The 11878-nt window shown below is 53.8% G+C and overlaps 1 protein-coding gene across 1 annotated transcript; it reads left to right on the top strand.

Moving 5' to 3' along the window:
* Positions 1-2072: 2072 nt before the first annotated feature.
* On the top strand, positions 2073-5110 carry LOC104395958 (aquaporin-5-like). The gene is made up of 4 exons (XM_010005723.1): positions 2073-2517; positions 3864-4028; positions 4280-4363; positions 4925-5110. Exons 1-4 carry the CDS (start codon positions 2155-2157, stop codon positions 5108-5110), a joined length of 798 nt encoding a protein of 265 aa, XP_010004025.1. The 5' UTR covers positions 2073-2154.
* Positions 5111-11878: the final 6768 nt, after the last annotated feature.

Consider the following 11878-nt stretch of genomic DNA (forward strand, 5'->3'; position numbering starts at 1 on the left):
AGGAATGCCCCAGAGAGGAGAGTCTAGCAAACAGCCTCAGGAAAACACGTTTTGCATGGCATGTTGTTAGAAAAACACCTTGCTTCTTTCCAAAAGTTTTCCCCATCATGTTCAGCCTTATTTGATTAGATCACCTGGTCAGCTGGAGGATTTTGCCAGGAGGTTGTTGTGATCCACAGCTGGGAACCTGGGAGAGCATCTTCAGCCTCAACGCTGCTTTTTGGCTGAAGCAAGGAGTGTCTGAGGGGCTGCCAGCAAAATGCAGCCACCCCCGGCAGAGAGCTGTGCTCCAGAGAGGGCTGGAGGATGGGAACAAGGCACATTTTATCCAGCTGGAACAAAAGGCAAGGCTGAAGGGAAGTGGCAAGTAATTACTCCAGCTGGAATCTGGTCAGGGTGTCTTGAAATACCAGCTTGCAAAACTTTCACCAAAACATGCCAACAGACCAGGTGTTTCGAGGATAAGAGACCTGGTGTTTAGCTCTGCAATCTGCCCCAGGATCAGCAGAACCAGGAGAAAACCATTATCAGGAATTAATGCTGTAACGGATCCTCTGTCCCTCGAGACTTGCTGGGTCTGTTTGCCGAGCTCACGACTTGGGGTATTGCTGGAGGAGAAAAAGGCTCGTTTATTTTCAGCTCTGGAGGAAGAAGTTCCCTCTTCTTGCTCTGAAGAGGAATTCCTCCTAGCTTTTGTCTCCACAGGGTGTGTGCATGTCTGACTGCACCCAGCAGAAGGCAGCAGTGAAGGCAACTTTTTAGTGCTTTTTACACTTAAGGAGGAATTTAAATGATTGTACTGATCTCCTCCATGTAGAGCTTTGCTCAGCACATGCTGGAGTGTGACAGCTTCTGTGGAGGTGTGTGGAAGCCATGGGTAACCCCAGCCCTAGCTTGCTGCATTAGGCATGGAGAGATGGCATCAACCAAGTCAGGAGAGCAAATCTGGCACCCAAACCCATTAAAAATAAAAGATTAATCCTGGCAAAAAAACTGCAAGGGCCACGAGGGAAACAAGAACTCATTGTTATGGGTAGGCAGAGCCTTTTTCTGCCCCAAAATCTCAGTTCCCAAGCACTCCATGTTGCACAGCTCTGAGAGTCTCTCCCTCCACTCCCTGCCAGCCAAGGATTTTGCAGCTGGATGGATCTGGGATGGAGAGCAGTGCAAACATGACCTGGGTCTATGAAAAGCCTGTGGCTTTATACTGGTGTTCCCAAGAGTGAAACCAGTGACCTCCTTGAGCAATAGCTTGAATGGCAAACAAAGAAAAGCAAGGGGCTGGAGATGACAAGGGTAGGGAACACCCTCCCTGGCTACCAGTGAGCTCCCCCCAACTGCCAACCCACCCGCTGGCAAATCCCACACCCGATGCTCTGTGAGGAGCAGCAAAGCAGTGGGGCAGCCAAGAGGACCACAGCTCTGCAGCCATCATCCCTCTCCACCCCATTCAGCCTCCATCCAGGCTCCTCCAGGAAGCTCCAGCTTTCCCATGGCTCCCTGGCTAGGCAAAGCATCCCTCAAACCCTGCCCTGCTTCCAGGACCTCTGCAAGCTGAGCTGTCTTGAAAGCCTGGGAGCAGCACCAAGTCCTTCACTTTGCTTTACATCTCAACATCCCATGTAAATCAAACGCAGGGGGAGCCCTGTCCCAGGAGAGCTCCTCCAGCCCCACACCAGCAAGGAGACTTTGGAAACAAAAATACAGTCCTTTCCAGTCTGCAAACACATGGAGGAAGGGAATATTGACTACACCTCTGCTAATGAAACACCCAGCACCTGGCGAGAGGTAGTAAAAGGGAAAAGAAGGGATCACAGCATCGTTATGCAACCGCGTTATCTAATGACCACAGAGACTCTATAGGGGCTCTTTGTTTGCAAAGGGAAGAAGAAAGAAATGCCACCAACATCTGAGTCACTGGTTCACCAAGAGGCTCTGAAGTTATTTTCAGATGGAAACTTTTCCAGTTTCACATGATAATTTGGGAGGCCTGGCTAAATCCCTGGCTCCACCCACTGCCTTGTAACACAGCTCCCTGCTGCTCTTGCATATATAGATAGGTATGGCCCTACAGCTGAGTGCAGGCAGAAGAGCCTGGAGACAGAGGAAACCTAAACTTTCTTCCTTCCCCACTGCCCTGCACCCACTCCCACCATGAAGAGGGAAATACTGACTCTGGCCTTTGCTCGCTCCGTCTTTGTCGAGTTTATCTCCACGCTCATCTTCGTCTTCATCGGCCTGGGCTCAGCCCTGAAGTGGCCATCAGCCCTGCCCAGCATCCTGCAGATCTCTCTGGCCTTCGGCCTGGCCATCGGGACGCTGGTGCAGGCGTTCGGGCACATCAGCGGCGCCCACATCAACCCGGCCGTCACCATCGCCTTCTTCGTGGGGAACCAGATCTCCTTCCTCCGCACGCTCTTCTACGTGATCGCCCAGCTGGTCGGGGCCATCGCCGGGGCCGGCATCCTCTACGGGGTGACACCAGCCAACACCCGTGGCAACCTGGCCATCAACGCGGTGAGTCTCCCTGCCTGCAGGGGCCACCTGGGTTCCCCTTTCCTTGGGAGAGAGGAGCTGGTGCCGCATCCATCGGGATGGTTGGTCCTGGCACGTCGTCCTGCAGAGGGTTGGGAACGGGACAGGAGGGAGCAGGGAACTGCCATGACAGCTTTGCTGTGTGGGGCAATGGATGGCATGTGTTTTTCCTTCTTTAATAAGCGCTTCCTTTATCCAAAGGGACTGAGTGAGTCACTGCACCTGTGAGATGTTCTTGAGTGCAGCCTCTCCACCTGGAGATTAATGCTGGAATAGGAGCTGTGCCAGGACGGAGGAGGGAGGGCAGGGAGGAGAGCCCAGTCAAACCAGTAGGGGCAGGGGGAGCAGAAGCCCACTGTAACCATTACACTGGAGGAGCTGGGAAAGAGCAGGGGATGGAGAGAGGTGGAGGAGAAGAGATGAAGAAGGAGCAAGGCATGAGAGGGAACAGGGAGGCTGCAAGGGGCAAGGGCTTGGAGGAGGAAAGGAGACAGTGGGACCCTCTGAGATAAGCAGGGACAAGGAGCAGGTCTCCTACTTTTGGGGCAGTGCTAGGGAACCAGCTGAGATGGGGCAGTGGAGCTACCACTCCCACCATGGCCAGGTCAGGACCCCTTGGAGCAGCACAGACACGTTGCTGAGTGTTCAATCATTAGGGTGAGGTGCTGCAATGCACCTTATTCCCACATGTTCCATGTCCCAAACCAGTCGGCTTTACCTAAAAAATCAAGCTGCCATGGCTTGGGTCTCTTTGCCCTGAGGGGTCAAGTTCACCTGAGAGTCCCAAGTGGTTAGTGCAGAGGCACTGGGACAGCAACAGCCCCTCTTAACCCCATGAACATCTCCAACCTTTATCCCTATCCTTACCCTTCATCCCATGCCCTTCCACAGTGGCTTCCAGCTGCTTCCCAGGCTCTTGGAGAGGTGCAGACAAGAGTCAGGATCTGACCCCTTGCAGTGAGCAAGGGGGAGAGAAATGCAAGGGAAAAAAGGGACAAATCGGTGTTGGATTTTGTGGGAAAGCACAGAGTGCTGCAGAGAAAAGCAAATGGAGAGATGTGGAGATCCCTGGGAAGGGAGGGGATGGGGGAGAGACAGATTTTGGAGCATTAAACAGAAATAAAAATATCTTCCCTTTCAAAGAAAGGAGCAGTGAACCTGAGCAGTGTCCAGTGCTTCACCTTGTGCCCCAGGGCTGGGCAGGGGACCTGGGGGGGCTTCTCCCAGGCTTTGGAGAACCCAAATCCATCAGCAAAGCACCTAAGAGCCCTCACAGTGATGCCAAACCCCAGGGATGGCTAATTATTTTTGCCCTTGATGGTTTGCAGCTCAACAACAACACTACTCCAGGCCAGGCTCTCGTGGTGGAAATCATACTCACCTTCCAGCTGGCTGCATGCATCTTTGCATCCACGGACAACCGGAGGAACGGCAACGTGGGCTCCCCAGCACTGTCCATCGGCCTCTCTGTCGCCGTGGGCCACTTGGTGGGGGTGAGTGTCCAGGCAGGAGGACAGGGCAGAAGGTGCTGCTAGGACGAGGCTCCCCAAAAGTGCAGTTGGTCCCAGGCAAAGCTGTATTGGGAGAGCCAACACGGGACATATGGGGTCTTCTCCGTGACAACGGGGGGTCCGCACCACTCTGCAAGAGAAACAGCAGTGGGGGCTGTTCCAGTCCCTACTTCTGAGAAGTTGATTGTACCAAGATGATACGTCTCAACCTGCTCTCCTTTCTGCACTCACAGATCTACTTCACCGGCTGCTCCATGAATCCCGCCCGGTCCTTTGGGCCCGCGGTCATCGTGCAGAGGTTCAGCCCAGCACACTGGGTGAGTGGTGGCCACACAGCAGGATGGGCTGGCCCAGGGGCAGGCAGGGCTGGGGAGGGCAGCCACGGCCACGGGGATCACAGGGCAGGAGGGCTCAGAGCCCATCCCAGGCTTGAAGGGATAAAAGGGGGCTGGAAAACAAGGGAGGTTGTCCCCTTTGATGCGTGGGGAAGGGGGTGTCCCCATGGCACAGCAAGGGGACAGGCATAAACCCCCAAGCAATGGTGCACGCTGAGCCAGGGCACCATCTGAGGTCAATTAAAGCCCATAGATAAGCCCAGCTTAGGCTTTCCACTTGCCCAGCACTGCCTGCAAGCTCAGACCCAGCCTGCAGAGCAGGGTTGGTGCCTCCTTCCCACCACACCACATCTCTGCACTCATAAAGAGCTTTGTCTTCAGCATTGCAATGATTGAGGGGATTTCAGCCCAAAACATCTACTGGAAGGGGTTTTTGCACTTTTCCATCTACTAGGATACATGGAGCAGTGAGGGATGCTGGTGCTGGACCTGGTGCACCAGCCTTCAAGACCTGCTCTCACCCTCTGCCTTGTTTCTTTCTAGGTGTTCTGGGTTGGACCCATCCTTGGGGCTTGCTTGGCTGCTCTGCTCTACTTCTACATCCTTGTCCCCTACTGCATGAACATGTCAGATAGGGTCGCCATCGTCAAGGGCACCTACGAGTCAGAGGAGGAGTGGGAAGAGCAGAGAGAGGAGAGGAAGAAGTCCATGGAGTTGACCCCACCATAGGAATAGTTGGGAAAAAACAAAGCAAAAGGAGACAAAGCAGCTCCACACATGGGCTCATGTGTGCACCAAAGACAGGCAATGAACACATCCAGCTACAGTAGACTCTTAAGCAAAGGTCTCATAACTCAAAGCCCACCTGTGACCAAGGAGCATTGCAGTGTCCATGTATATAATCCCTCTACGTGAGTATGAGCACTAGAACCTCTCCTGTAAGTGCAGCCAGCTCAGCCCAGCATGGGAGCCTCAGCCCAGAGCAGCATCTCAGCTGGGGTCTGACACCCCCTGCCCTCCTGGGTGTGACTTTGCACGATTTCCAGAAGCCTGAGACCACATGTTCTGGCACACACAGGATTTCGCCCCTGGTTCTGATGGCCCAGGGGATGGAGACACCACATAGGTGCCAGCAAAGAGGAACGACTGCTTTGGGCAAGTGGGTGCAGTAAAACCCCCCCTGCTTTCTCCCTGCCCCGGGGCCCACGCTGCTCATAGATGCATTAGCTGGTGAGTCCTATTTATTTGTGGCTGCAGAAAAAAGATGATTTATGGATATTGTGTTGAGATCTTTGTAATATAGTGTATTATTTATTGTTAATAAAGGAAAAATTTTAAAAGGGGGTGCAAATTTGCTTGGGTATCAAATGTTTAGAGCAAAACTGAGTTAAGATGGATGCAAAGCCATCCCAAAGAGCCGGGGCAAGAGCACGTGGTTGGACCCCAAATCTCAAGGCAGTGGCACCACGAGCAGCTGGTTTGAGAGGTGACAGTCATCAACCCTGAGAAGGAGAAATGGGCACGAGTGTTGGAGTGGGGTGAGAGCAGGAGGTGCCTCTCAGCACGGCACAGACCCAGGGCAGTTTGAAGACCATCTCAGAGGGCAGCAGGTGCAGGGAGGAGCTGCCTGCAACCCTCAGCACACGGTGCTGGCTTGACTCAGGCACAGTTTTCTGCCAGACCAGTTCTCCCAGACAGCTCCACAGGTGCCCTCAAAAGCTGACCCACAACACTCGCTGGCCTTCTCACCGGGTGCCAAGCCCACACCTTGGCCCCAGCCTTCTGCTGGAGCCCTGCTCTTCCAGTTCTGCCACAACCTTCTGCCAAAGCATCTCGCCCCTGACCTGGGCATGGGGACACTACACGCTGGCACTGCCTCAGCTGTCCCTTCCACCAGCTCCCAAAACCCACCCCCGTGCAAAGCTCCACCAGCACAGCCCCTCTCCTTGCTGCAGGGATGATGTTTCCACTGATCCCAGACCCCCAGGGAGGTGGCAGACCCTGGCCTGGGACCTCCCCACTCCCAGGTGCAGCCCAATCCCGCTCAGACGGGTTACGCTGCCTCGGCACAGCAGTGCCAGGAGGGATGGGCACCATCACCTGTGGCTCAGCATGCCCAAACAGATCCAGGCTGTGGCACTGCAGGAGTCTGGGCAGTAGCATATCCTTGTCCCCTCATTTTTCTTTGCTTCATCAGGTCCCAGCAGAAGACGCTGGTGACCAGCAGGGGTAGAAAAGGAGGTGGAAAAGCCCTGAGTTTGAGTCTTCCAGGTCAGCAGCAGAGCTAGAAAGCTAAAAATGCAATCTTGCACCTTATGTTAACCCTTCCACCTCACCCCTCCTCAGAGATGGGCTGAGATCTATCAGCCTCCTGTGCCTCAGTTTCCCTTTTTGTAAGCAGGAAGAATATGAAGCCCCTTTCTCACTGGGAAAGGGCAGCATGGTCAGACACGGCATGGGAGATGCTCTACAGACCTCCAGGGAAATATTAAAGCACCTCTAGATCCCAGAGATGCCCTTGGAGGGACCCACAGGGAAACCTGGGACTGGGGCAGGTCAGCACCCCCAGAAGCTGCATCACACAGTCACCTTCCACTGCAACCCAGACCCTGAAGATGCACCCAAAGGGGGTGTCCAGACCCCACCAAGCAGGGAAACCTGGGCACCCCCAGGCTTTGATGGTCTAAGCCCCATCCACTCTGCACCTGAGAAGGGAGCCAGGAGTCCCAGCACACCCCACACCCCTTCCCACACAGGAATCAGGGGCCACTGCAGCACCCCACGGGGGTCCCAGCCCACACCAGCACCCGGCAGGAGGAGCAGCCCTGGTGTGAGCCCTGGGGGGGATGTCAGCAGGATGAATCAGAGGATCCTGCTGCAGCAGCGTTGAGACAGCACAAAAAACATCCAGGGCCCGGCTCCAGGACCCAGCAGGACGGCCCCAGGCAGGGCTGGGGTCAGCAGAACATGGGGCACAGGCTTTTAATTCCCATCCCCAATGCACAAGCAGGGACAGACCCTGAACCATGGGGCAAATGCAGGCTGGAGCCTGGTGAGCCCCCAGCACCATCCCCCGTGGTGCTGAGCCCTGGTGCTCAGCCTGAGGCTCAGCACACCTTCCCCACCCACCCTCACAGGTCCGTCCTGCAGTTAATCCAGGATGGGGTGTTGCATTTCACCCAGACCAAGCCCCAACAGGCGCCGTGACCTCCTCGTCACAGGGACGGGCACGGGGCAGAGCCCAGGCTGTGGCTGGGGAACCCTGTGCTGCTCCTGCCTGTCCTCACCTGCCCAGAGATGGGAACAGCACTTAAAAGCAAATAAGGATTAAAAAAAAAAAAAAAAAAAACCAAAAAAAAAAAAAAACCCCCCCAGCCTCTTCAGCCCCATGAGGTTGTTTGCTCCAGCCTGGCAAAGCTCCCACGGCACAAACGGCCGTTTCACAGAAAACCCACCATTATTTCAGCAGACACAGCTGGTACAATCCCTGCCCATTCCAACCAGACCTACCTGCAGTCATGGCTGCGCCACCCTCATTTTCATGGAATGCCAGGTTGGAAAGAACCTCAAGGATCAGCTGGTCCAACCTTTCTAGGCAGAAACAGCATTTCCATGAGATGGCCCAGCACCCTGTCGAGCTGAGTCTTCAAAGTCACCAGTGCTGGGGAATCCACCACTTCCCTGGGGAGTTTATTCCACTGCCCAACTGTTCCCACAGTGAAAAATTTTATTCTGGTAATCAGGATCTCCCCAGGAGTAACTTGCACCCATTGCCCCTCATCTTTTCCATGTCACTCCTTGTGAAAGGGGAGTCCCCACCCTCTTGGTAGCCACCTTCTACGTACTGAAACACGGCAAGGAGGTCTCCTCTAAGCTGTGATTATAGAGCTGAACAGCGGAACATTTTCCCAGTTTCTTCCCCAAAACAAGAGCTCCCCTCTCGGCACAGCATCCCCCCCTCCTCCCACACCCCCAGGCTGCCACCTCCCTGTCCTCACAGCTCTGCAGATCCTGCTGCTTATAAGAAAAGTGAATGATATTGGTGCTTTGTGCCACCAGCTCTGCTTCCCAGTTCCAGAGGTGTAGCACCAGGTGAAACCATTACACCTCAGCTTTCCATTCTTGTGTCTATTTGCTGTAATTAAGACAGCAGAAGGGATGTGGTTATTTTCTACACATGCCTACTAGCAACTTCTTTGCACAAAGAGGATTTCACAATTCCTCCTTCTTGAGTATCTTCTCCATTAGCAGGTAATTACTGCACAGCTTTAAAAAAAAAATCTTTTTTTTCCCCTCCCCCAGCAGGGAGGAGAAGCCCAATATTTTCACCTGTTGTAACAACCCATGAACCTTCTAAGTCTCCCTGCACCAAAGGGTTCCAGCGACTTACGGGAGGTCTCTGGCAGCTGTTTTGTCTCATTTAAAGCCCCCGAAACACAAACTTGCAGAGACAGGAGAAGAAACCAGACACTTGAGGAGAAACAAGGCTCAGTGGCAACAGCCAAATTAAATAAAGCCTTTTCAGCAGGTTGAGGGTGGCTCTTTGCTTCAGTCCCTTGCAAAGGGTCAGGCCCAGCTCTCTCCACCACTCTGCCCCCCAGCCAGGCAGGATAATACTCTCCAATTTGGGAGCACCTCCCTTCTACCCTGCTACCAGCTCAGATTATTTTGCAACCCTGAGTGCTTTGCTGCAGTTTCTGACTCCACGTGAAAAGGAACAGATGAAAAAGGAACCCAGGCAAACACCAGGGAAGGTGGAAGAGCATTTCAGAGGGGCAGTGCAGCCCACCCAGTGCTGCTGGGGAGTCTGTGCAGCACAGGGAAGCAAACCCCCCTCCAGGAGGTTTTCCACCACTTTGCTGGAGTCCCAAACAGCCAGGGACCAACTCAGAGGCAAGGTGAGCCAGAAAGCAGCCCACCTAGAGAGGTTCTTCCTCTGCAGGTAGCTCCACACACCCTGGGAGATGTGCAAGGCTTGCAAATAAAGACATTTCCAGCACATCAGCCAGGGCTGGTGGGCAGAACCACTGCTGACAGATGAGAAGCTTCTGCACAGAGCCAGAGCAGAGGCTTGTCTGGGTGTTGGCATTAGTCATGGGACAGGCTGTGCCAGCACCCACCTCCTTGAGCAGGAGCTCTGAGCCTTCCCCCTCCTACTCAGCCTCTGCCCAACCTATGGCTGCTGCCACCAACCCACAAGGAGCCAGGGAGAAGCTCACAGGGCCAGTGGAGGCCAGCAGTCACCCCTCCTGCTGTGGGAAGGAGCAGCTGCCCTGGTTTGTGTTCTGCTCACTGGCTCGTCCCGTGCATGGTTCAAGGCTGGGGGCAGCAGCACCTTGGGCCAGGCTTTGGCACCCACCCTTGGGACAGGCTGCCAGGCTCCCGTGGGAGTGAAGCCACCAGTGCCCTGCTTAGCCCTGGCTTCAGTGCCACTGCAGTGACCAGGATCCTGCAGCCATGGGGACCTGCAGGACTAGAACACAGAAATACAGGGTAAGGCAACCATTGCCCCCAGATAAACCATGCAGTTAAAGAGAAGAATCATCACAAAAAATCATACAACAGTGTGGGTTGGAAGGGACCTTAAAGATCATCTAGATCCAACCCCCTGCATGGGCAGGGACACCTCCCACCAGATCAGGTTGCTCAAGGCCCATCCAACCTGCCCTTGAATATTTCCAGGGATGGGGCAGCCACAACTTCCCTGTTCCAGGTTCTCACCACCCTCATAGTGAAGAATCTCCTCCTAATGTCTAACCTGAATCTCTCCTCTTCCAGTTTTAATCCATTCCCCCTTGTCCTTTCACTCCCTGCCCTTGTCCCAAGTCCCTCCCCAGCTTTCCTGGAGCCCCTTCAGGCACTGGAAGCTGCTCTAAGGTCTCCCTGGAGCTTCTCCTCTCCAGGCTGGACACCCCAACTCTCCCAGCCTGGCTCCAGAGCTGCTCCAGCCCTCCCAGCATCTCCAGGGCCTCCTCTAGAGGGCAAGAGTAGCTCTGCAATGAATCTGTTCCCACCTCAACACCCTCCCATAGCACCAAAAATGCCTCTTTAAAGGCTGGCAGAGTTGGGATCTTTTATCAGGTGCCCTAAGATGGGGGACCCGAGGGGACAGGGATCAGCCTACACTGGCACCAAGCACGGTGCCCTGGAGCAGCACCCGTGGGAGCGCGATGGGCTCCTGGGGCACGTCCTGCTGCCTTCTGCTGGGAAGCCCCATGGAGGGCAGACAGGGGACCAGGAAAGCCCTCACTATAACAGGTCCACTGAGGGAAAAAACCCACTCTTGCTTCCACCCAGCCTGCCCCAAAGATGAGCCACAGGACCCCATCAGTGACCAGAGCTCCCTCCCTGGCACGTGGGGCTCAGCACTGCTGGATCAGGGCTCTGCTTCTGCTGCCAAGTTTCCTCTTGCTCCAACTTCTGGTCTCCTCTTTCCAGGATGCAGCCCGGCTAGTGCCCCTTGGCTCTTACCCTCCTGCAAACAAGCAAAGTCCAACAGCAGCTCAATAATGGATCCTTGTGCTGTTGGGTGGTGACATCAATTAAAAAAAAAAAAACACCAAAAACAACAAAAACCAGTAGAAAGTAAAGAAGGGAAAATAAAAGAGCAAGCCCATAGCCTTGAGGTCTGCCCAACAAAGGTGCTTTGTTGGAAAAGGTCAGCCCCAGAACTGGGAGGGTTTCCCAGGCACAGCAGCCAAGAGCAAGGAGAACACAAGGATTTAGCAAGCAAGGAGGGGATCAAACGCAGCTTTGCTGACCCACAGCCCAGTGGAGGCCCCTGGACTGCCTGAGCACCCACCCAAGGAAGATACTCAGGATTTGGGCTGGTTTACTCCAAAACAGGAGGTCTCAAAGCTCTTTACCTCCAACCAGCATCAGGGTGCACAGGAGAGAGTCCTCAAGGACCCTTCCCTTGCTGCAGGACCAGGTACTGGTTCAGATCAAGAAAAAAAAACAACCCTAAAAAGTAACCAGTAACCAACAAAATAAAACTAGTCCCCTGGTGTGTATCCTCTAGGATACAGGCCCTTCTCTGCCAACTTGCCATTAATCCTGTTTGGCAAGACAGCAGGAGCTCTTTTGCCCACAAGCAGGGTGCAGCTGCAGGTTGATAGAATGTCCTCTTGTGCAGCCCGGAAAAAACAGCTGACAACAAACTTCAAGTTCCTACACAATTTGTCTCTTTTTTTTTTTTTTCTTTAAAGCCACAAATAAAGAAAAATCAATTCCCTTCCCCAACAACTCTTTCAACTTTTAACAGTTGAGATATTTCTCTCGCCAGGAGCTGGATGTATTTGGTGACAGGGCAGCTGTTTTCCTGCCAAAGTAGCATCAGTTGGGGAAAATTAGCCCCTTCTCCACTCTTTTTAAAAAATTTCCTTAGTTTTTAAACTATTTATGCAAACAGTCAGTTATTTTGTCCCCCACTTAGAGATCAGAGTCCATAGGAAGTAAGATAGTTGTTATCAGCACCAAAGACCATCATAAGGGAAA

Source organism: Chaetura pelagica, unplaced genomic scaffold, assembly GCF_000747805.2.
Source record: "Chaetura pelagica isolate M959 unplaced genomic scaffold, ChaPel_1.0 scaffold861, whole genome shotgun sequence".
NCBI lineage: Eukaryota > Metazoa > Chordata > Aves > Apodiformes > Apodidae > Chaetura > Chaetura pelagica.

Bases quoted from the DNA above. Each gene is read 5' to 3' on its own strand.
- LOC104395958 (XM_010005723.1), top strand. From the start codon at position 2,155: ATGAAGAGGGAAATACTGACTCTGGCCTTTGCTCGCTCCGTCTTTGTC. The intron at 2,518-3,863 runs GTGAGTCTCCCT...GATGGTTTGCAG, and splicing joins GCAACCTGGCCATCAACGCG to CTCAACAACAACACTACTCC. The intron at 4,029-4,279 runs GTGAGTGTCCAG...CTGCACTCACAG, and splicing joins CCGTGGGCCACTTGGTGGGG to ATCTACTTCACCGGCTGCTC.